The 25,138-nt window shown below is 40.0% G+C and overlaps 2 protein-coding genes across 2 annotated transcripts in view; one reads left to right on the top strand and one right to left on the bottom strand.

Annotated features, from left to right (window-relative positions):
- Positions 1-2,310, top strand: part of GLP2R (glucagon like peptide 2 receptor) — a 61,656-nt gene extending 59,346 nt beyond the window's left edge. Inside the window, exon 13 of the mRNA XM_078155701.1 lies at positions 1,478-2,310. Within this exon, the coding sequence (XP_078011827.1) occupies positions 1,478-1,813 (336 nt within the window). The 3' untranslated portion in view covers positions 1,814-2,310. The remainder of the gene's footprint in view (positions 1-1,477) is intronic.
- Positions 2,311-12,906: 10,596 nt separating this feature from the next.
- On the bottom strand, positions 12,907-23,212 carry RCVRN (recoverin). Its single transcript, XM_020965885.1, has 3 exons — positions 22,832-23,212; positions 18,114-18,225; positions 12,907-13,265 (listed from the first exon to the last, which is right to left on the bottom strand). Exons 1-3 carry the CDS (start codon positions 23,210-23,212, stop codon positions 13,150-13,152), a joined length of 609 nt encoding a protein of 202 aa, XP_020821544.1. The 3' UTR covers positions 12,907-13,149.
- Positions 23,213-25,138: the final 1,926 nt, after the last annotated feature.

The raw sequence follows: 25,138 nt of genomic DNA, 5'->3' as shown, positions 1-25,138 counted from the left end.
TAGGCAAACAAGTGACAGAGCAACGCTTCCTTCCTTCTATCCAACTTTTACATTCTGAGTTTGTTTGTTTTTGCCAGTAGTGAGGTTTCATTCACATCCTTTTGTTTATTCTTTTTTGTGACCATTTGTACATATGAGATGACTACATGAGCAATCTGTGTTTGTGGGACAGAGCTCTTATCTATTGGAGACTAATTGGTTCAGACAGGGTCATATCCTTAAAATTAGCACAATGGCACTATATTCCAACAAGCTGTGTGGCTTGAGTTAAGTACTTATAACCTAGGAGAAGTTTATCACTAAGGAGACTTACTATATTCTTTCATTTATTTCTTTATTCAGCCATTCATGCTTTCATCAACAAGCATTTATTAAGTGCCTACTGTGTGTAGAATATGAGACATCATTAAGTGTGTGTGGGCAGGGTGAGGACTAAGCATTTAAGATCATCTAGGATTACTTAGATAACTATAATACACACTACTATTCCATCATAAGTAACTTGGAGTTACACAAGCAAGTACTATGTGGAGACCGAGGGGGAAAGGTCATTATTGACTAGGCGGATCTGGAATAGCTTCATTGAAGGAGTGATATTTGAATTGGCTTTAATAGTTGAATAGAAATTTAACAGGTGAAAAAGGGAAGGGAGGCTATTCCAGGCTTAAGGAGCAGCATGAATGAAGGCGTGGAGGTGGGAAAATGTAAGATCTTCTCAGGAGTCAGAGAAAATTCATTCTGGCAGGAACATTGGGTTTTTCTATGACCATACCACTCTGGACATGCCTGATATCATCTGATTTTAGAAACTAAGCAGGGTTGGGTCTGGTTAGTATTTGGGTGGAGGATGACCTAGGAATTACCGAGTAGCATAGGCAGGCATCTAGGTGGCACAGTGAATAGAATGCTGGGTCCAGAGTCAAGAAGATTCATCTTCCTGAGTTCAAATCTGGCCTCAGACACTTACTAGCTTTATGATCCTAAGTCACATTTAACCCACACTTAACTCTGTTTGTCTCAGTTTTCCTCATCTGTAAAATGATTTGGAAAAGGAAATGGCAAACCACTGTAGTATCTTTGCCAAGAAAACCCCAAATGGAGTCATAAAGAGTCAGATATAATTGAAATGACATAACAATAGTGGAAGCCTCTAAAAATTTTTGAGCACAGTTACACCGTCCAAAAGTTTACACAGCACTTCTCATTCATTATTTTATTTCTTCCATACAATAGTTCTATCAGGTGGTCAAAGTCTAAACTATTGTTCCTGTTTTATGGATTTTAGCACTAAGGCTTAAAAAAAGAAAAAGTAAATGCCTTGACCAAGACACTTTAGTAAGTAGAGGGCCAGAACTCAAATCTAGGTACCAACCTCACTTTTCCACGGTATCATATAATACCCATGACCAATAGTTGTTAAATGGGGACAAAAACTGAAACCATCATTGTGCCTTCATCCCCTTTCTCTCTGCAACAGGTGAAAGCTGAGCTGCAGAAGCATTGGATTCGTTTCCTACTTGCTCATCACATCAGTTGTGTAGGTTGTGTTTTGGAAAGAAACTTCAAGTACTTTGGGAAACATTCCAAGAGTCAGGCAAGCCAGCACTTCAGGTGGAATCGGGGACCAGGAGAGTACAGGCCTGACATCAGCGGGCAGCTTCCACACTTGGCTGGAAGGGACCAAGGGACTTTCAGCTCCCAGCCACACCAAGGTAAAGTGGCCCTTGTCAGAGGCAGCCTGTCTGAGAGCAGTGAGGGTGACTTTACCATCATTGATACCACAGAGGAAATTCTGGAGGAGAGTGAAATTTAGAAGCCTTTGCAAAGGAGAAGGTTGAAGGAGATCTATTGCTCATCCCTTTCCCCTTCCCTCATTTTCCTAAAGTTTGGGACTGAATTTCTGAGACAGGAAAAAGGAAGCTGGAAAAGAAGAAACTAGGGCTGCCAAGTATAGTACAGTATTACTGGCCCTTATAATCATAATTAATACTTTGTATTTATGCATTTATCTTCAAAAGTCCCCGTGTACTTTTACAGTTCTGCTCATCTCCACATCACCCTGGCATTCTTGATCAGTACTGATGTAGGACTACATCCTGGCAGCATACTCTTCAGACATGAACAGTGGAACATGAGTCATGGCCTGGAATTCAAGGCTGGTGTGTCAGTAAGAAGAGAAAACTTTGAATAGGGAAATATAGAAATGTGACTATGGAATATGGATACGAAGAAATTTCTTGTTAACTGTATCCTCTTTGTTTTTCCTATAAGCAACAACCTGGTCACTTGAAGAAGGAAAGGGAGAGGCACAAGAAGAGAGAGAGGAGGGAAAGATGGAGTGGGTGGGAAGGAGGAAGGAGGGGTTGAGAGAAAGAGAGAGAGACAGAGAGAAAGAGAGACAGAGACAGAAAGGGAGACAGAGAGAGAGAGAGAGAGAGAGAGAGAGAGAGAGAGAGAGAGAGAAATAGAGAAAGAGAGAGAGAGAGTCCTGTCATTTTTTCTTCTTTAATTTCTAGCTTCTGATTCACAAATTCTACCTGCTCCTCCAATTCTCCAGATCTCATAACAAATCCTTCCAGATCCCAAACTCCACTAGGCCATCAATTCTTCTAGGGAAGGAAACACATTAATCTCCCATGAGAAACTAACAAGAAATCATCAAAACAGAAATCATGAAGCTAAGACAGTCTGAAACAGAGGCTCTTAACTTATTTTGTGTCATGGACCCCTTTGGCAGTTTAATGAAGCCTATGGACTCCTCACAATAATAGTTTTAAGCACATAAAATAAACTACATAGGATTTAAAAAAGCAAAACAGTTATATGGACATCCAATTATCTACCTACCTTCCTATCTATCTATCTATCTATCTATCTATCTATCTATCTATCTATCTATCTATCTATTTATCTATCTATCTATCTATCTATCTATTTAAAGTTCACAGACCCTAGGCTAATAACCCATGGTCTACTCTAGAAGATCAAAATGTTTGTTTTGTTTTGGCCCTTCCACTAAATTATGAAACAACATTGCTTTGGGTTTCTCACTTGTGAAGTCTCCTCAAAAAATCAGTAGTGTGGACTTGGAGTCACTAGGTCTGAGTTCAAATTCCACTTTGACTAGGCAGCCCAACCAGCAGACATAGATGCCTTAGCTCATCAATTCCAGACACTTGGACTGTTGTGAATCCAGTTTGCTATTTTTTCATAATTCAGAATATATGCTACAAGGAAGGGAGGAACAATAACGCTTCTGCTAAATTATCTCCCTCTTCTCATGATTCTTAGCTCTTTTCCCCAGTTAAAATCTTGGTTCTTCTCATGCCTTGAGGTTGTATATCTGAATAGCAGGAGAAGATTCCCTTATTTTCTAAGGTATGGCTATAACATAATTAGGCTGAAGCTTGAACCACAATCTATATATCCACATGAGGTCTACTTTTAAAAAGTCACCATAGTGAAATTATTTTAATAATGTTGCCATTACTCAAAATATTTCTAGAACTACTCTTTGGGAATTTCAGTCAGTTTTTGACTTCTTCCCCACTCCCATCCCTACAACATGGTTTTATTACTCTTTACTCATGCCTTGTATTTGACTAAGAAAAATTTGCCCAATTTAAACACCCATTTTATTCAACAGACTCAGCACCAAATGATTTTTGAAAATTTCCAAAAATCACATCCACTCTCAAAGGATAAAACTATGCCACTCCTGAAGAAATTTTTAAAAAATGCATGTCAGGTTTTGGAAGTAGTTCCAAAACTACTTCATAATTGTGTGAGTAACGGCAACAAGGTTGGGATAAACTTACAAGTTTTCCAAGGTGGCTACTTTGAAGGAGATGAAGGTTATTTGGATGTATAAGTTCTGGGGCTGAGTCTACTATTAATCGTGTGGCATTGATTAAATCATTTCAGTGGCTCTCAATTTACTTTTCAGTAAAGTAAACGTGATGTTTTACAGAACACTGGGCTTCCATAAGGGGTTTTTAGAAGAGATAAACTGAAATGGCAGATAAACAGAAGGTAAAAAACTGCTTTGCTATTATACATAATCATCTGTAATGTGTTTATTCAGCGGAAAGAAAGAACCAATGTAATTGAAAAATTACCTTCTTATTAATGGTCTGAAGTTAATCACTGAAGACGCTTCTAATTTGTGATGTGCCAATAATTGACTGTCACTTTATTTTATGTATGCTTTGCTGGGATAGATTGACAATCAAGGAAGATGAGGACTGATAAAAGGCCAACTGAATTTAGAATTTTGAGATAGTTAGGAACTTTGGAGAGAATTGTTTGAACAGGCCAGAGAGGTTAGAAGCCTGATTAATTAGGGGTTAAGGAGCGAGTAGGTGGTGAGAAGTGGCGGTAACAAGAACAGTTAATTTTTTTTTAGGAACTTGAGAGTGAAAGGGAGGAAATATTATACTATGGTAGCCTGAGGAGGTGACAGGCTGATATGAAGATTTATAAAGATGGGTAAAACTTAGGAATTCTTACAGGCAGCAGGGGAGGTGTCAGAAAGGGAGAATCTTCAAATGGGAAAGGTGAAGGAGAATGATCAAGGGAGCAAGTTCCTGGAGAGAACTTACAATGTATCAAGAAAGGAAAAGCTAGGTGAAAGTGCAAAGCAAGGATTCTTAGTCTTTTTTGTGTCATGTAACCTCAGCAATCTATTAAAACCTACGATTCCCTTCTCAGAATAATATTTTTAAATGCATAAAACAAAATACAAAGAATTAAAAGGAAACCAAAGGTTTATGAAACTGATCATGTATTTTTCCTATCAAAGTTCAAAGACCCCATGAAATCTATCTATGGATCCCCAATGTGCAGTCCAAGTTAAGAACGACTAATATAAAGACATTTTGAAGGATGATAGTATGATAAATCATAGAATTACTAAATTTGAAATGAATAGTCTTGATTTTCATAGGATCATAGATTTAGGGCTAGAAGGGAGCTTAAAGACCACCTAATCTAATCTCTTTATTTTACTAATAAGGAAATTGAGGCAACAAAAGATTAACTGCCTTGCCCAAGGTTATACAAGTGTGATGGTCATAATGGATGGTCTTTATTTTCTCAGTAAAGTGAAAAGGGAAAGCCATTTGCTCAGAATCAGAAGATGGAGTTGTATAGATGGATTTGAGGAGAGAGGAGATGGTTTGAAACAGCTCCGGTGGGTATTATGATAGAAAGACAATTGAGGAAGAATAAAAGGATTGCTGTGAGAAAAGAAAGGCCTACTGGTGATTAGCCGGCATGAATTTTTATTGCAGAAGTATAGAAACTATAGAAACAGTGATGGATGATGGTGGGAGTGACTCAAGAATGGTGATAGGAGATAAAAACAAAAACACAGGGGTAGAGAACAATGAATAACTGAAATAGGAAAACAGGAAATTGAAGTCAGAGCAGGGGTGATGGATTTGCAGAACAGAGTGGGACTGGAGGTTGAAGTGAAGATGAATAAATTTAGGAGGAGTGGGGTAAAGTGAGAGATGGGAGGAGAGAAAATTGTGACTTGAAAAAAGGTAAAAAAAAATTGTGGTGATATCTGAGAGAGTTAGACCTATGGTAAATTGAAGTTATCAGTCATTGGGTATTTTGATGAACTGTGATGCTGATGCTCAAGATAACCTCATGATGTATATTGAATGCATTTTTTTAATTTTATTTTTATCCTGAGCTTAATAAACACAAGATAAAAATGAACATTTCCATATACATTATAGACCAAATGGAGGGGATTGTATATGCACATAAAGCTTACTTTTCTTTTTAAGTAAATAAATTCAACATGTAACTTCAAAGCTGTACTGCTTTTCTGTGATTGCTTCTTTCCTTTTTTTTCTGTTTTGCTGTTTTTTGGGGGGTGGGGGAACACTTCTCTATCTCACCTACCTTCTCCTCACTGAAAAATTTTTAAAAGATTAACCAAACTCTTGTAAGAAATAAACATAGTCAAGTTATTGAGACTCTGGAGATCATTATCCCAATTATCATTTCCACCGGCAAGATCTTTACTTCAGCATTCTAATGGTAACATCAAGGGGTTGGTGTGATTCTTCTCTGATGCTATCAACTCATTTTATTTCCCTTTTCAGTGTTCTTCCCAATCTCATCAGCAGTAGTTACCTAACGTCATTGATAACCTTCATCAACTAGTTTTTTAAAAATAGGTTTTTATTGATGTATTTTTATATTACCATACTTTTCCATACTATAACTTCCCCCTCCCCCAAAGAACTATACCATATAACAGATAGTACTAAAAAAAAAAAAGGAAAAAGAAGAGGGCCTTCATAGCTGGTCTTACTCTGACAAGATGACTCAGGGTTTTTAAGCTTCCTAGAGGCTTCTTTGTTTAGTAGGTTGGGAAGGCTACTGTATTTCTTATATCCTGACGTAGTTATACTTATATCCCATAGGCCAACAAACAGTCTTTTGACTCTTGTGTGTTTCATATGCATGGGGAGCATTTTATTTGTTAATAAACTTGGTTTTTAAACACAAGATGAAAGTAAAAGAGTTTTCTTCTGAGTTTCTTAAAAGTTAGTTCCAAGAAGGAAGAGGATGATGAGGACTATATTTCTAGAAATTATGATACAAAACAAAATTTGTTTAAAAGAAAATTAGTTTGATCTCCTGGAGTATGGAGGAAGTGGTGGGAAAGGGATTTTGGGTACATGAACATTTGTTCATCCCCAAAATCAGTATCCTGATTACATGGGGATGATCAGGACATTTCCACGGGATCTAAGTGTGATGAATGAAAAGTCTGAGAGATATAATTTCTGGGTAATTAGTAATCAATTTATTAATTACGACTAGCAAATAATGAATAAAATGAGATCCCTCATAAACCAAAGATGAACTTGGGGGCTACTGAACATTTAAATACCCTTGGAACAGTGGGTGTTCCTAAAAGGCAGAAATCAACTCTGATTGGTTAACAATGAAAGAATGACTATTCTAATGAGAGGTGGACTTATTCTAATGAGAGGCTGGGGGATATGACTTTCATCAAGTCACTCTAAGACAAAGAGATTTATCTCTACACACACATCATTCTGCCTTCCATAATCCAAACAAAAGAATCTATCCTCCACCCAGACCACCTACATAGTTGAACAATGGGCTGGAATTCATCTAGATAAGAGGGTCTTTACCCTTTAATCTCTGATTAAAGCTAAACTTTTCTCAGTTGGTAGGGTCCTGCCCTAAGACTGAGGAGAATGTTAACCCAATTTCATCATCAGCCCTGTCCTTCAGAGGTTGCTTTAACCTAGTTAAATGAGGAAACCCAGTTGTCCTGATCTGTATCTTGCCACTGGTGCCAGATGGTTCCAGAATAGAGAGTGAGATTGGTGACTTTGCACAGACCTGCCTCACTTAAATCGAATTCACTTGCAAGTCATGACATCACCTTCCTAATGTCATGGTCTTCTTCCAGAATGAAGGACAAGCAACAAATGAGGAAATAGTAAGGGAAAGAAAACTGGGATCCCTCAATATTAATTGGTTACTAATAATCATTTCTCTCATAAGCCTCCCAAGTGAAGCCAGAGGAGTCACAAAATTTGTTCATAAGATCTTGGGATCACATGTGCCATCACCAAGATGAGAAGTAGCAGGCAGGACGCTTGGAGGAGATCCAAATGCTGCACCCTGAATGCCTTCTAGAACTAGGATTCGACTTTCCCTTGATTTGTGCATATGTATAAGTAGCAACACTGGTGGTACTGCACAGAGAAACAAGTAACACATAAAGCAGGGAGAAAGACAGCATGGTGTCATGGAAGAGAACTCTGAATCAGGAGTCCAGAGACCTGGATAGCTCAGGGGTGTGTGGGACAGTGACCCCAACCCAAATTAAACTCAGAGACTTCTCAAGGTAGAAAGCAAAGGTTACCTCTATTACAATCTCCTGAGATGGCTGTCTGCTCCTCTGATACACGAGAGGGAGAGGGAGAGGGAGAGGGAGAGGGAGAGGGAGAGGGAGAGGGAGAGGGAGAGGGAGAGGGAGAGGGAGAGGAGAGGGAGAGGGAGAGGGAGAGGGAGAGGGAGAGGGAGAGGGAGAGGGAGAGGGAGAGGGAGAGGGAGAGGGAGAGGGAGAGGGAGAGAGACCGCCTCCTTATAAAAGCAAATATCTGCCCACCATGAGAACAAGTCTCCACCCACCACTATCCCTTACCCCCTTAACTGGGGGTGGGCTTACATTCTAAGCTTGAAAGTTTCTTCCTATCCCCTTAACCGGGAGGTGGGGCTTACATTCTAAGCTGAGAGTTTCTTCTATCCCCTTAACTGGGAGGTGGGGCTTACATTACAGGCTCGAAATTCAAAGCCAAGGACAAACAGCTCAGGTTGGGGGTGGGGCAGGGCTTATTCTTTCTGTTAAGTGCTTAAAAACAGGGTCTGAGTTGGGGAGGATTTTGAAAGTAGTGATCAAGAATTATTTGACCCTTTGAGGAACCTTCACTTCTGAGAGTTCATTTCTCACACTACCTTCTGAACTCATTACCTTAATTACACTGAGAAGTCTTCACTGGGACATCCCATTCAGGGGTATACTGGTAAGTGTGTAACAACTGGCTCTCTAAGGGAAAAAATATATTCATGACACTGCTTTATTCTGCATTCATTAACATTTGCCCCATTATTTTCTTAAATCTAAACAATCAACAACAACAAAAAAATTAAGCTGTGATTGAAAACATTTGCTTATTTTCAAGGTGTAAATGGTCACACAGAAAAATTTAAGAATTGGCTCCCATGAGCTGGTTTGAGCTGGCTCCAGTACAGCCCTGCTGGTAACCTTAGGAAAATCACTTCCCTTATCTTGTTAAGCTTACATTTTTATACATATAAAATAAGGGAATTAGATGAGGTGGTCTTGAAGATCCCTCTTAGCTATCATCTTCTGAATTCCATGAAACCTGTGATTATTTTCCCATGGTTTGGCTTTATAGACTTGTTGACTTCTGTCAAGGTCAAGAGAGTTGAGCATAGGGAAATGGGAACAATTTAGGGGTGATAAAAATGAAAGGGAAGCAAGCATAGACAGTCCAAGGAATTGCAGTTGGAGTGGGAAGAGAGGGCTTCGGAATCACTTAATGGTATCAAAGTAGTGTATTGATTAAGAATGAGGGGAAAGTGTTATAATAATATTAAAGTGCTGAGTTGGAATAAGGAAGATCTGGGTTCAAATCCTGCCTTAAACCTAGTTATGTGACTGGACAAGTCACTTATTTTCTCAAGGTCTCAGCTTCCTCATTTGTAAAAGGAGCAAGTTGGACCCAATAACCTCTAAGATTCCTTCTAGCTTTAACTCTGTGGTCCTATGGTTCCATAAAGAGGATGAGTTCCAGTGACAAACTTTATTTTTAGAAATTAAAGGTAGAAATAACATGGAATGATTTAATAAAAGACTGACACTCCTTAGTAAAGAATATTTCCTCTTTCCCTTCCTCCTCCCATTTAGGCCTCTCTGTCTCTCTATATCAGGGGTAAATGTGAGGAGCAGGGTATGAAGGAGGATTCCTGCCTCTCCTGGGACATCCCAGGGCTGAGCTAGGGCCCAGTCAACACCTCTATCACTCTCAAGTGGCCAGGCTATGTGAACCTAGAATGTGGGTCTCCCTTCAGCCTGAGCTTGCCCCTAATTTACCCATGAAAGTCAGGCTAGTACCTGAAATAGCACTCCTTAGCAGCCACTCTCACTGACCAGTGACCACTGAAGAGACCAGAGTTCACCACAGTCCTTTCTGTGTCTAGGCTAATGTCATTAAAGGGTGTTTTATTCTGGGAGGACTGGTGCATGCAGGTGTCACTGTGCAGTTCTGGATTGGCAGGTAGCATTAATCCCCAGCATCCCTACTAAATTATATGTATCCCTAAACCTGCTGTGTTATTAAACAGTCTTTAACAGTCTTCATGGTTTACGGTGAAGTTTATACCATCTAGTTACCAATCCCCAGTGTTGCCTCTTTAGAATCCAAGTTAGTTCATAGCAGGCAACATAGTAGAGTGGAAAAAGGTCTGGGTTGGGAATTGAGGGACCTGAATTCGGGGATCACAGGATTTAAAAATTGAAAGAACCTTAGACATCCAATCCCCTTCATTTGACAGATGAGGAAGCTGAGTCTCAGAGAGGAAAGGTAACTGACTGAGATCAAACAAGGTAGTGAATAGCAGAAATAGGATTCAAATCTAGGTCACCTGGCAAATCTAGGCCCCATTTTACTACTCTAGGCCTGCCTCTATTTTCAACTGGCTATGTGCCTTTAGATAAGTCACTTCCTTCTCTAGTAAAAACAACAACAACAAAAAACAACCAAACAACCAAACAAAAAAAAACCTTAGGGTTTTTTTTTCCCTTATTTTTTTACATTGATAGGATTGGACAAGATAATTCCTATGCTTCTTCCAATACCTTTTTATGATCTATGGTTTGAATCATATACTCTAGGCAAAACTGTGATGGAGAAAATCAGTTTTTCCCAGTCCTTCTTATCCTGCACCTTTGAAGCTAAACTCCTGACCATCCCATTTTATAGCCCATTCCCTCACAGCTCTGTATGGTCAGGCTGGGTTAATTAGTTCATTAATCTCTGCCAATGGTGTGGAGAGACTTGGAGAGAGGTGATCTGGATTAGAGTTCTAGCCCTGCTATTTGCTGGCTGTGTAACCTTTGCTGGGGGAGTCATTTCACTTCTGAGACTCAGTTTCCTTGCCTATAAAGTGTGAGTAAAAGTACTTCACCACTTGTCTCCCTGGGCTGTTGTGAGGATAGTACTGCAGAAGCCATTCACACGTCTTGATGTAAAGGGCCATATTGAAGTCAGATATTTTTGTGGTTTTTTGTTTCTGTTCCTGACTGACAAGCATAGACTCACCTACAAGTAGAAAACCCTTTGGGGTGGTGTTAGTGGTGACGACAGTTTATAGCAAACAGGACTCATCAGAATGCCTACAGTTAAAGAAGACGATGGTACAAGAATGGCAAGGACATCTCCTGAGTCAAACATAATGGAGTAAAGAGAATACCGGGCTTGGAGACCTTGGTTCTAACCCTGAACCTTACTTGTTATTAGATGTGGGTTAAAAGGTAGATGCTTTCACTAAATTTCAAAGTATGAAGCAACCTCAAAGGCCATCATGTCCACCCTGTGCTTGAACAAGACTCCACTCTGCAATGTACACCCCCAAATGGTCATCTAGTTTCTTCTTGAAGCTCGCCAGTAAGGAGTATCCCACTGCCTTCCACGTAACCCACACCACTATTAGATAGTTGTAATTATTAGCATGGTCAACCAGGTGGCACAATGGATAAAGCACTGAGCTTGGAATCGGGAAGTTCAAATCTAGTCTCAGACACTTACTGGCTGTGTGTCCCTGGGCAAGTCACTTAACCCTGTTTGCCTCAGTTTCCTTATCTGGAAAATGAGCTGGAGAAGGAAATGGCAAACCATTCCAGTATCCTTGCCAAGAAAACTCCAAATGGGGACACAAAGAGTTGGACACAACAGAAAAATGACTGAACAAAACAAATCATTAAAATGTTTTTCTTTGGACCAAAATCTGCCACTCCAAGTTCTGCTTTCTAGGAATGATTAGAAAAAGTCTAATTCCTCTTCTCTATGACAATTCTTGAAAGGCTTGAAGACAGTAGGCAGCTGGGTGATGCAGTGGTTGGAACAATGGACTAAAGAATAGGAAGATGTGTTCAAATCAGCCTCAAACACTCCCTACCTCTGTGACCCTGAGCAAGTCATTTAACCTCTATCTGCTTCACTTTTCCTCATCTGTAAAATGGAGGTGATAGTTGCACCTAACTCCTAGGGATGTTGTGAGAATGAGATATTTGCAAAGTGCTTTGCAGATCTTAAAGCACTATACAAATGCTGGCAATAATAATAATTCAGAATTATTATTATTATGTCCCTGCTAAGTCTCTTCTTTTTCAGTCTAAACATCACCCTTCCTACAATTGCTCCTTATATGGTATAAAGGTCTGTTCCTTCACCATCCTGAATCTCCTTCACTGGATGCTTTCCAACTTATCAACATAATTTTTAATATGTGTCCCCCTCAAACTGAATAGGATACTTTAGGCCTTATTCTCTCACTTGCAAAATAAGGATGACTAGATTTACAAGTATTTTCTTTTCTTTTTAAATTAACTTTTAACTTTTATTTATTTATTTTTAGATTTCAACATTCATTTCCATAAGATTTTCTCCCCCTCCTTCCCCTTTCCTCTCCCCAAGACAGGAGAGAGAGTGCAATCTAATTACAAGTATCTTCTAAAGTGAGCTGTATACCTCCAAGCAATCCAAGGTCAAAAGAACACTGGATTTGGAATTAAAAGACTTGGGCATTTTGACTCTGCTACTTACTACCTCCTGCAAATCTCTAGGCCTCAATTTTCTTATCTGTAAAGAAAGGGGATTAGTTAATGTCAGTTCTAAAGTGGAATGGGCCAGACTTTCTCTAAGGAATGCAGCTGTGAAGACTCAAATATGTATATGGGGTGGGGTGGTAAGGAAGACCAGGCAATTCTAGCCCTTAGCATCAGTGATAATAAAGTAGGAATAGCACGAAAACAACAAAACTTCTTTATATGAATCTCATTTGTTCCAGAAGCCTATTTGTCTCAAGTGCCTGTGTCCCAAACCGGTGGTCACTTTAAGTCTCTCGGCTAGAAATCTTTTCTATTTCCAAGTCACCATCAGACTGCCCAACTGGGTTTCCATCATCTCTCACATTTATTGGAACATGCTGACACTGTACACCCAAAGGAGATTACACGAGGGTGACCTTCATGCCTCTCTGAGCTCTATGTCCTAAAACTGGGATTATCACTGACAAGCCTAAGGGGCAGGGGTGGGGGGTTGGGGCAGGAAAGGCTGATACATCAGGAGAGGAGTTTGCTACTTACTAAAGATGCCTGATTCAGCAAGCAAGATATGATGGTGTTTGGTCCAGGTGAGGTGACTTTACCTCTGAACCTGATGGTCCAAAAGGGAGGATGAGGATACAGGGGAACTTTCTCTGATTTTTTTTGAGAGGGATTGTGGAACAGAGGTAGCAATGGGCGAGATGGGGGAGTGGGGTGCAGCCGAAGAATTGGCATCAGAGCTTTTTATTCTTTAGCTTCTCCTTCACTTTTTGTGGCTCATACTGGATCAGTCGAAGAATTTCCTTATTAGCCAGTGTGCCTTCAATAAATTCTTTTTCTGTAAGTTTATCTGTGGGAAAAAGAAACAACACAGTGAGTCTTGACTGCCTGGGGCCTTAGCTCTGGATTGTCTCTGGGATGAATAATAACTCACACTGATATGTGAGTTACAGTTAAGGGTATGTGGTTATAGTGCATTTTATAGGTATTATTTCATTTGATGTTCACAGAAAATTGATGAAGTAAGCAGGGCAGGTCCCTGTTTTATAGAAGGGAAAATTGAAGCTTAGAGAAATGAATTGCAAAGGGCAGACAACCCTGGGAACACATCTTCAGTGTTACCTGCTTACTACTGTCATTCTTACTGACTCAGATCCCTGACTTCTCAAACTCTTGACCTTTCCTGACTAATCTTATAGGACATGCCTACTGCCCCTTGCTCTGGCTGGTTTTTCATTTATTCATTTCGTATTTATTGAGCAACTACTTTGTGCAAGGAGCTCTGCTCTCAGAGGATATAAAGGTGGTCTCTGTCCTCAGAGATCTTAGGACCTGGTGTTGGGGTGGGGCAGCTAGGTCTCCTGCCTGCAAGTCCAGTGTTTTTCTCACTATATTGCACTTCCCCTCTAATAAGGGGGAAGAAGGAATAAGTATTTATATAAAGCCCACTATGTGCCAGGCACTATGCAAAGCTTTTTACAAACATTATCTCACTTGATCCTCACAACAACCCTGTGACTTAGGTGGTTTTATTATCTCCATTTGAGTTGAGGAAACTAAGGCAAGCAGAGGTTAAGTGATTTGCCCAAGGAGGCAGCTTATGTGGCTCAATGGATAGAGAGCTGGGCCTGGAGTCAGGAAGACCTGAGCTCAAATCTGGCCTCAGGCATTAGTTTTGTAACCCTGGGCAAGTCACTTAACCTCTGTTTGCCTAGGTGGCCCAGTGGATAGAACACTGGACCTGGAGTCAGTTCTTAAATCTGGGGTTAAATCTGGCCTCAGACACTAACTGTGTGATCCTGGGCAAGTCACTCTGTTTGCTATAATCCACTGGTGAACAAAATGGCAAACCACTTGAGTATCTCTGCCAAGAAAACCCTATATGGGGTCATGGAGAGTTGGACACAACTGAATGATTGAACAACAACAACTTCCTGACTCCAGGCCCAACACTCTATCCACTGCACCACGTAGCTGTTCAATAAAGGGTGATAAAAGGTGTTACTGGACACAAGATATCAGGCAAGGCTTGGAAAGAAGAATCAGTCTCAGTCACTGGTTCCTCTCTCATCAACTAGGACCTGAGAAATGGTGGAACTCACTCAAAATATCAGCTAAGTATGTCAACTTGGAAAGAAATGTCTAGTAGAGTGTCCAGTGACTACGCTTGGCCTCATACTGCCTATTTTTAAAAATGAGACATCTAAAGAATTAAGTTTTAAAGTATGACTTCTTTAAAAGCATAGATGGTACGCTTATCAAATTTGTAGATGACACAAAGCTAAAAGAAATAGCTAATCCAGCATTTAGTCATTTGGCAAAGTACCTAGCACAGAGATGACCCTTAATAAATGTTTATTAATTGACCGGATTACAGAATTAACATACAAAAAAGATCTTGACAAGCTAGAGCATAGGAATGATTCAAAGAAAGATGAAATTTAATAGGAGCAAATGTGGGCTCCAAAATTGTCTTTACAGGGACAAGATCGGCAGGGAGTGGAATGTGATTAAGAGAGCAGTTTGAGTGAAAAAAATATCAAAGCTTTAGTGGACAATAAGCTTGATATGAGTCAACTACGCAATGACGGCCAAAAAGTAAATCCAATCTTGGGCTACATTAAGTAAGGCATTGCTTTTCATAATGGAATAAGAAGAATAAAGAGGTGATAATTCTGCTGTGATCAGACCTCATCTGGAGGGCTGTGTTCAGTTCTGGGAACCACAGGAATACATTAGTAAGTTAAGGAATGTCCAGAGGAGGGCAAGAAAGTTGTTGAAAGGTTTTGAGTCTGTGCTATTTGAGTATCTGTTAAAGGAATTGCAGATATTTTGCCTGGAGAAGTATTTGAAAGGCTATTACGAAGAGCAGGCATTGCATTTGTTTTGTTTGGCCCCAGATAACAGAACCAGGAAGCAATAAGGGGAGTTGCAAAGAGTCCAATTTAGGCTCAATATCAGGAAAAACTTCCGAACAATTAACACTATCCAAAAATGTAATGGATTATCCTTGGGAGGTAATGGATTCCTCCTAATGGAGGTTTTCAAGCAGAAGCAGAATCACAATTGGCCCCATTTATTTTAACAGGGATTCATTTTTTGGAAATGGATTGGACTTGGTGGCTGCTAAGATCTCCAGCTCTAAAATTCTTTGATGTTATGATCAGTTCATTTGATAGGGAGACCTTTTCACCCTTCTATGCTACACAACCAGTCCTTGTTTTTTCTACCTTCCTACCATTCAGTTTCAGAGAACAGCTCCCCCTAAGTTCCACTGTGGAACTAGCTTTCTCAGGAAGCAGGGAACTCAGTCCTATAGAGTTTCTTCCTTGTCATGTCAATGCTGTCCTGTTCCTTGACTTTACCTGTGAGTTATCAGTGTCACACTGATTCTCTCCAGATATATTTCATCTGTCTTGTTGGCCTGGTTGAGCCTGTTGGGTGGTTTTAGCCCAGGATTGTGCTGGAGCCAGCTCACACTGGTTCAAGATTATTAAACTGGAAATCTGCAAATGCTACAAATCAGGGTTTATGCTAGTTCTTGCCCTATCTATTAACTCATGGCTTGATTTATTGTTTTGCTCATTGTATAGATTTAAGAAAGTGATGAAAAAATGTTCATAATGTTGATTAAACTTAAAAGTTTGTCATGTGCACATTTTTTTAATGGAGAGTTGATTGTTAAACATTGACCATCATACCACTAGTTTAACTTCTCCTGGGTTAAGATGAGAGCTGGTTATGATCTTTAGAAAAGAAGATGATGTGCTGAGAAATATCTATTAACATCTATTAAACTGTAATTTAGAGCCAAATGGGAATTTAGAGGCCATATAGTTCAACCTCCTCATCTTACAGTGAGGAAACTGAGGCCCAAGGAAGTTAAATGACTTGCCCAAAGTCACACAGGTAACAGAGTGAAGATTAAACCTAGGTCCTCTGAATCCACATTTTCCACTGAACCATGCAACAGGAAACCATAATATAATTTCTTTTTTTTTTTTTGGCTAGGCAATGGGGTTAAGTGACTTGCCCAGGGTCACATAGCTAGTAAGTGTTATGTGTCTGAGGCCGGATTTGAACTCAGGTCCTTCTGAATCCAGGGCCAGTGCTCTATCCACTGCATCACCTAGCTGCCCTACATAATATAATTTCTAACACCCTAACTCTAATATCTTAGTTATCTCTAAGTCTACAGGTGATAAAATTTCCATCTATCCAATAACATCTGCCTTTTGGGACTACCACAGTGACTGAAGCTCCTCCTATTGAAGTCTTTTCTTTGGGTCACAGCATTAAATCCAGAAGACCTTTTATACTGTACTTATTTTATCTCAGAGGAAAAGCATATTAATCCATTTATCACATTGCAAACTGTACCCTTTCACTCCAGTAACTTCACACTAGCTGGGATTTATTTTTCAGATTAGTCCCAACAAAAAAGAAAGACAGGTACATTTCAATAAGAGGAGGATGTCCTAAGTTGTTCAGAATCTGAGACACTGTCCAGGGTTGAAGTGCCATAGTGAAGACCTTGGGGCAGGAAGTAATCAGAATGCATTGAGCGTATGAGGATGATAACAAAATGAAAAGAACAAAAAAGAAATGAAAAGGAGATATTGTAATTATGGTGGACACTATGATGATGGTAGTAGGAGTAAGGATAGTTAGTGGTGGTAATGATGTTTATGGTAGTAGTGGTAATGGTTACAGTGATGGTAGTGGTGGGTTGTGGTGGTGATGGTTGTGATGGGTGATGGTGGTTGTCGTGATGATGCTGATGCTGGTGGTGGTAGTGGTGATGGTAGTGGTGGATGGCTGGTTGTGATGATGGTAGGGTAATAATGGTGAAGTTGGTGGTAATGGTGGTGGTATTGACAATGGTGATGTACCTTTGCAGTTTGTAAGAGGATAATGGTTAGGATATCTCAATGTGTTTTACTTTTCTCTTTCAGAATATAAGTTAAAAAAGTAAAGTAGATTGGGAGAAGTGGGTTGACCAACTCTAGTAACTTCTCTAAATAGCATCTCAGCACAAAAGTAAAACCCATTTATTTAGACTTCACTTATCTGAAATTAGTGACAAATCCTAGCACAAATCCTTCTGGTAGGCTGAAAACTAATACTTGCCCCAGCTATGAAAAAAGAATTGAAGATTTACAGAATAAGCAAACAAATAGGCAAATTGAAACCTTCCCAACAAATTTAAGAGAATGCCAGACCAGTCCATGCCCACTTTTGTGCAGATAAATGATAAGTGATTCTTATCTAATCCAAAAGATAGACTTTAAACCTGACAACATTTTGTTAGTTGATTTGAAAGTAATAAATCTGAATTACTTAAAAAAGATTCTGTAAATGAGAGTTCTCACTAATTCAGACTGGCTCTCCTTTCAGTCAACCCAAATTACTGAGGTTATATGTTATGTAGAAAAACGTGCTTTGCTGCCTTCAAAATCTAAATGAAGATTACAACCATATGCCTCTATGACCATAGCACTTTCAGATTTCATAATTTCTATTCATAACTCTGGAAATACCATAATGAATATATCTGTCTCCTTCCTTCCAATAGCATTGTATATATGTTTCAATGAGAAGAGCCAGCTCGTTATCCCCCCTATCAAATGCTGTTGCGATTGCATAGAGATAACTATGGCTGAGAAAAAGGAAAAGCTTATAGAAAAACTGGTTTCACCATCATCTTTCTTTCCAAAGAAGGACCAGATCTTCTCAGCTCTTTTTTCAGGGGTGTTTTCATCTTCTGGAAGATGCTTCAGGTCATCAGGATGGATCATTTTGAAAATGGCCTGTACCAAATGACAAAAGGAAGCAGAGCCAGGAGTTAGAGTCATGCATTTGACAAATAGCTTTTTTCATGAAGAACCAGAGCTGGCCTCACAGGTCTCATAACAAAAAAAAAAAAAGGCTTTGAAAGTGATTGTATTGTATTGAGGACCACCATGCTTCAAGCCCAATCTGGGTTCTAGTCTTGGCTCAGCCAGTAACTTCCTGTATGGTATAAGACAAGTCACTTTAACTTTCTGGCCTCAGTTTCCTCCTCTATAAAATTAGAGGATTGGCTTAGATAATTCCCAATGTCCCTTTTAGCTCAGATGTGGTATGGCTTTCTAAGTGGTGCCTTTGGCAGGAAGGCCCTCCAATTAAAAGAAATGCAAGACAACTTTTCAAACATAGAACTAGATTAATTCCCCAGAAACTCTCAATACAATTTCACCCAATCAAGTGGAAATTCCATCAGGTTCCAGTTATAATATAAATAAGAGCATAGGCTGGATGTAGGCATTTAGTGAACCGGAGCTTTTCTATCTGCTTCAATGCATCTGGCTCTTGATTGCATGGGACTCCATGCATCGTCTCAGCCTCCATCCTAAAGAGGAGTCCATGTGTTGGAATAACAAATTGATCTTACCAGGGATAAAGGGTTTGCCAAACAGGCTTGGCTGTGGTGTACTTCAGGGTGCTTGAAGATATTATCCCCAAACCCATCACCCCTAGAGAATCCGTGTGACTCAGGTTTAGGCTGGGGTGATAAAGGGGACTGGCTTCAGACCACGGTCGTCTTATGTTGTCTGTCCTATGTTCAAGTTGTCCACAGTATCACAGCATTTAGATCTGAAAGCAGCCTCGAGATCTTTTGTTGTTCAGTTGTGTCTGACTCTTTGTGATTCTGTATGGGGTCTTCTTGACTACTGGAATGGTTTGCCATTTCCTTCTCCAGTGGATTACAGCAAACAGAGGTTAAGTGACTTGCCCAGGGTCACGTGCCTAGTGAGTATCTGAGGCCAAATTTGAACTCAGATCTTCCTGATTCCAGGCCCCATACCCTGTACATTGAACCACCTAGGTGCCTCCAGATATTTTTACAGCCTTTCATTTTGTAGAGAAGAATAAGATTCGGAGAAGTTAAATAATTTATCCAGAGTCACACACATAGTAAGGAGTCAGGTAGGGATTTGAATCCAGGTCTTCTAGCTCTAAATCAAAGTTTTTGTTATTATACCACACTGGGTCTGGGGACTTCAAGCAATACAGTTTGGGGATCAAGGTTTGGGGGAAGAGGAATGCCTAGCTCGAGCGTGGTATTTCCCTATTCTTCTACTGCTGCATTACCCGTTAACAACTTTGACAAAGTGTAACATTGAATACAATGTGGTTACAAAGTGTAATCTTTCTGGGCCTTAATCTCTTCCTCTGTAAAATATGGGTTTGAAGCTATTTTTCTTTCTCATTCAATTTTTCTATGATTGTATAAACTGTAGAAGAATTCCAGATTATCTTTATCCAGGCTGGTAAATCTGAACTGGAGTGGTTACACCAAGGATAATGTAGACCTGGAATGTGTATATCAGGGCAGCTCTGGGTCACAGCGGGCGCTTTAAGGCTGTCTTAACTTTTAAACATATTCCTGGGGCAGGCTGGAGGCCTGCATATGCCCCTCCTGGGTGCAAGGATAGGAAACCAAAATGTTCCACTTCTCCTTTGGCCCTCTGTATCTATTGGTTAAACTCCCTAGCTTGGAGAGAAGGACAGGATACCAGGGTCTTCTAATGCCTCCTTTGTTCCCCACCCTTTACCCGAGCCTGCCAACCAAGCATAGCAATACCTACTGTATTATATGTCTAGAGACATTTTGAAATTGCTAAATTCTTTCCTGAACCCAAGAAAGATGAGAGAACCTGACTTGTCTTCCCCGAGGCCCAATAAGTATCTCAGCATTTCCTGTATGTGAAGTAAAGAATGATCAGAATATCTTTGACCAGACAGCTTGGGAGAAAAGGGGCACTGAGTGAAATACAAAGGCACAGCAGGTTCCCTGTGGCACAAGTCTTGGTGCCTTCAGTACCCAGGCCCTCTACATTCTCCATCTGGCTTTAAGAGATAAGGATCCTGAAAAATGAGATGAGCAGAGATTCTCTACGAGAAGAGATTTGAATTTTGGATAATATCCCAGTTTTTCTCTGGACCCAACCCTAACTTAAAATCATAGAACCATAGCATGACAGATAGCAGGAACATAGGGGTCTTTGTTTCCATAGCAGGAAACTGAGGCCCTGATTAGGAATGCAAGTTGCATTCCTAAAGTTACACAGTAAGTTAGTGTCAGAGGGAAGACCAGAACACAGGCATTCCAATGTCTAATTCAGGCCAATGCTCGAAAATTTCTATTGTACTATATTTCTATTATCCTGTAACTTAAAATGTAACACTTCACACTTTCTACCCACCACCCTTGGCCTTCATTTTCTCCTTCCACTTCCTTTCTTCCCTTGCCCCAGAAAGCACCCACAGACCTTCGAAAAAGCCTCTAAACCCAATAAGGGTAACCCCATAGGTATCTCTAGAGTTTCAAGGACTCTGTCGATACCTGGCTAAGTAATCAACACAGACTATCTTTGGTTCCTTTCCCACAGCCAATATGAAAATGTGATCCTCTCCATGTTTCTTCCAGGAGGACACAAGTCCATCACAGCCACTCTAGTCTATAGTGATCCTGTGAACATGTTCCATTCGTCAGAATGCTCAGGAAGAACATTCTGTGTGCATGGTAAAAGAGTTTTGCAAATTCATATCCAATTGAAAATGTATATAGATTTGGTCTATGGAAATATTTATGTTTGGTAATGATTTTCTAGCTTATACTTTAAAAAATGTAAAGAAATGTATATAGAAGAATGTATGATCTTAAAACAAATAATCAGCACATGCATAACCTATATCAAATTGCTTGCCTTCTTTGGGAGGATGGAGGAAAGAGAGGGAAAAAAAATCTGGAACTCAAAATCTTATTTAAAAAAATGAATGTTGAAAACTATCTTTACATGTAATTAGAAAAAATAAAATACTATTTACTTAAAAAAAACCCAAATAATCACCACCTTACCCTCCACCTCAAATACACTTCTTCCTTCATAATAAGAATAGAATTATAAAGAAAAACCCTTGTAAAAGGCCAATCATGGAGGGGTGAGGGGGAAGGGAAAGGAAGGGAGATCCTAGGAGCATAGATTTAGACCTAGAAGAGACCTTAAATGCCATCTAGTTCAGCTCCCTTATTTTATAGGAGAAGAAACTGAGGAAGAAAAAATTAAAAGACAAAGTGCAAAAGTTCAAGAAGCTAAAAAATGAGAACAACAGATACTATGTATATAAATGCCTGTCTTTGATGTCCATGTACAACATCAGAGCTGAAAGGAATCTCAAAAGTCACTCAATTCAATTCTTCTCCAATCCCCACTCCTCTACAATTGACTGGACCAAAGTCACACTGCTGGTTTTTAAGTAGGAGAGCTGAGACTAGAAAGCTACCTAACTTAGTGTTGGCTGTTTTACACATTTCAAACATGGTATCTATTTAAAGCTCATTGTGGGTTATAAAATTTGAATTTGTAATATTTGCAGTTCTGAAGAAAATGCATCCAAATACTAGAAAATGCCTAGATTCTTCCCTTGTATCAGGAACATTCTCTTGTAAAACCATATGAAAAAAATACTTATAACATAATTGTGTTTAATACATTAGAAACACAACTCTTTCTGTGTTCTGCATGCTATATGAATAGAGGTCAATGAGAAACTTTATCTCCTGGCAATACTCTTCCTTCTAAAACATTAAATATGAAAGTATATATGACAAAATTATTTATCATAGCTAGCATCAGGCAGCTAGGTGGCACATAGAATGCCAGGCCTGAGGTCAGGAAGATTCATCTTCCTGATTTGAAATATGGCCTCAAACACTTACTAGCTATGGGACCCTGGGTAAGTCACTTAACCCTGTTTGCTTCAGTTTCCTCATCTGTAAAATGAACTGAAGAAGGAAATGACAAAACATTCCCTTATGTTTGCCAAGAAAACCCCCAAAATGGGGTCACTAAGAGTTGGACACGACTGAAACAACTGAACCACACCAATTTTTCTCTTATTTGATTTTACCCTTCATCCTTGAGAGTATTTCAAACCCTCAGGTATTAACATTCATGACTTAAAATATCGAGCTAGAAATAGTTCTGCGGCCAGATTAGTTTGGGAAACAAGAATAAAGAATAACATTTAAATCAATTCATGATGATCATAGAGAGAAAACATATGTCCTTCAGACAAACCCACCCAGACCCTGCCTAGGCTATCCCTGATCAAGGACATGGGTGCAATGAGAAAACACTGGCTTGGAAATCAGGAGACCCAGTTCTTAGTCCCTACTCTGCAGCTAACTAGCTCCAGCCAGGTCCCTTTTCCTCCCTAAACTTGTTTACTCCTCTGTAAAAGGAGGCGCTGGATGACCTCTAAGGTCCCTTCTAGCTCCGGCTCCATAAGGAAAAAGTTCGGTGATTCTATGTAATTGGCTCCACTGGGTCCCAGCCAACCAATGATGGGAGAGAAGATAGACTATACCATTATGATCTCAAGCACTTCATTTTTGCTGATGGCACCATTGCCATCTATGTCGTAGAGGGAAAACGCCCACTCCAGTTTCTGGTTGGTTTTGCCTGCTGTGGTCATGTGGAGTGCAATGATATATTCCTTAAAGTCCAGGGTCCCATCACTGTTTGTGTCGAAGCTGCGGAACACATGCTGTGCATAGGCCTTCGGGTCTGCATCTGGGAAAAATTTGGAGTAGATGCTCTCAAACTCCTGTTTGGTTATCCTGCCACTGGGGCACTCCTTCAGGAAGGACTGGTACCAGGCACATAGTTCCTCCTCTTTGTATTTGGTATTCAGCTGCAGTTCCTCCAAAATCTCTTTGGACAGGGAGCCACTTTTGCTGTTTCCCATGGGTGAGTGAGGTTGGGTACCAGACAAGTAGTAAATGCTAAGTGTCAGCTAGTCTCCTCTCTCTGAACTGAGGCTGGCTTGATACAGGGTCCAGGGTTTTCCAACTAAGACAAAGCCTGTGGGAGATTAGAGGGATTTGTGGTCATTACTAATCTGATAGCAACTTCTCTGCCCCCATGTACTAATAGGAGGTACTGTGAACTCTCTTGTGGCTTAGAAATGGTGTCCTGTAAGCCCTATCCCTCCTATCATGATCTTAAGGAGCTCAGAATGTAGAGGCTAATTCTTATTTTTACAAAAGAAAAAGAGCTTTTAATGAAGCTTTGCAAAAGGAGTTTCCTTTGATAGTCAACGTATAAAAAACATGCATCCCCTTCACACTTACCATTTGATGTTCTGGTGGTATCACCATATTGTCCTGGAGGGTCCATGAGGGTATAGAATGTGTCTTACCTCAACTTTGTATTTCTTTGAAGGACTCTCATAGTCCCCTGCTCACAGTAGGCACATATTATTTCCTCCTAGCTTTACTTCTTTGCTTGTTTGTTCCTTTTCCAGACTCTCCAAGACCCTAATATTCACTGACTTCTCATTATCTTTTACCCAAACTCCCTCTATAAATTCATCATTAATTGAGCAAATAGGTTTCCCACACTTGCTATTCTTCATGGCCATTCTTAAAATCATGTACGATCAGAGCTGGAAATCACCTGCTCCAATTCACTTCATTTTATTTTTGAGGAAATTTAGGGCCAAAGAGGTGAAGGGCCTTTCTTAAGGTCACATTTAGAGAAGCAAAGTCAGAACTAGGACCTGGGCTCTCCTGCTCCACAGGGAGCAGAGGTAGAGGGTTAATTCTGGGTGCTAGAGTGGGCCTTCAGGTAGCATCCTCCACGTGTACATCCTTGCTGACTGCTGCCCAAAATTCTTTTTAAAAAGTTCTTCATTGTTGATGAAATATGTAATGCCCCTAGAGGAGGTTTCACAATAAGATATAAATGTCTGATATTTGTCACTTTTCAGGCAGCAGAGGGATAGGGTCAGAGATGAGGCAAGAAAGGACATAGAATGAGAATTCAAGTACCTTTGGTGTGAGAAGAGAATAAAACAGGACAAAGTGGAGGCTGGGGTCCCTCAGGGGTTACAATTTTGTCTAGATCTTTTTTGGAGAGTGGGTTTCCTTATGTTGTCCATGCTGGAAGTGTCACTTATGGCTGACTCCACTGCTGATCCCCTCCAACACTTTGGCATATTTCATTCCTAACTTGGGCCAGTTCTTCCCCTTCCTTCCAGGCAACCTGATGGCTACTTCACTAGCAGAGGCTCACCATATTGGAATCAGCCTTAGTGATGAGACTCTATCTGCTGGCTTGAGCCATATTCCAGCTCAGAGCTCCTAAGATTAAGTGACCCACCAGCTTTAACCTCCCTAGCTGCAACTGCTTATTACTGGTACTTGCCACTATGTCCAGTAACAGTCTTGCTGACCAATCTTACAGTCAATAAATCAACCAACAAGCATTTATCAAACATCTACTATGTACCAGACACTGTGCTAACTAACCCTGCAAACTAAGAGCCACTATAAAATCACTTTTTTTCTTTTTTCTTTTTGATGAGGCAGTTGGGGTTAAGTGACTTGCCCAGGGTCACACAGCTAGTAAGTGTCAACTGTCTGAGGCCGGATTTGAACTCAGTCCTCTTGATTCCAAGGTCGGATCTCTATCCAATGTGCCACTTAGCTGCCCCGTGAGGTCACTTTTGAAGCTATGTAGCTGGTGCCTGTTGTGTTAAACTCCTTCAGAGTACTGGGATTTACTATTTTTATAGTACTAGTAATTTCATGCATCAGGCCCCCTAAAATGAAAAAAGTGTTAAAGTGACTCTCCCCTAAGTCTTCCTCTCTTCTTCTTGTCTTTTCACACA

The sequence above is a fragment of the Phascolarctos cinereus genome, unplaced genomic scaffold, assembly GCF_003287225.1.
Source record: "Phascolarctos cinereus isolate Bilbo 61053 unplaced genomic scaffold, phaCin_HiC Scaffold_5;HRSCAF=322, whole genome shotgun sequence".
NCBI lineage: Eukaryota > Metazoa > Chordata > Mammalia > Diprotodontia > Phascolarctidae > Phascolarctos > Phascolarctos cinereus.
Note: the sequence above shows the minus strand (reverse complement) of the source record. Positions and strands in the feature narration are given on the sequence as shown.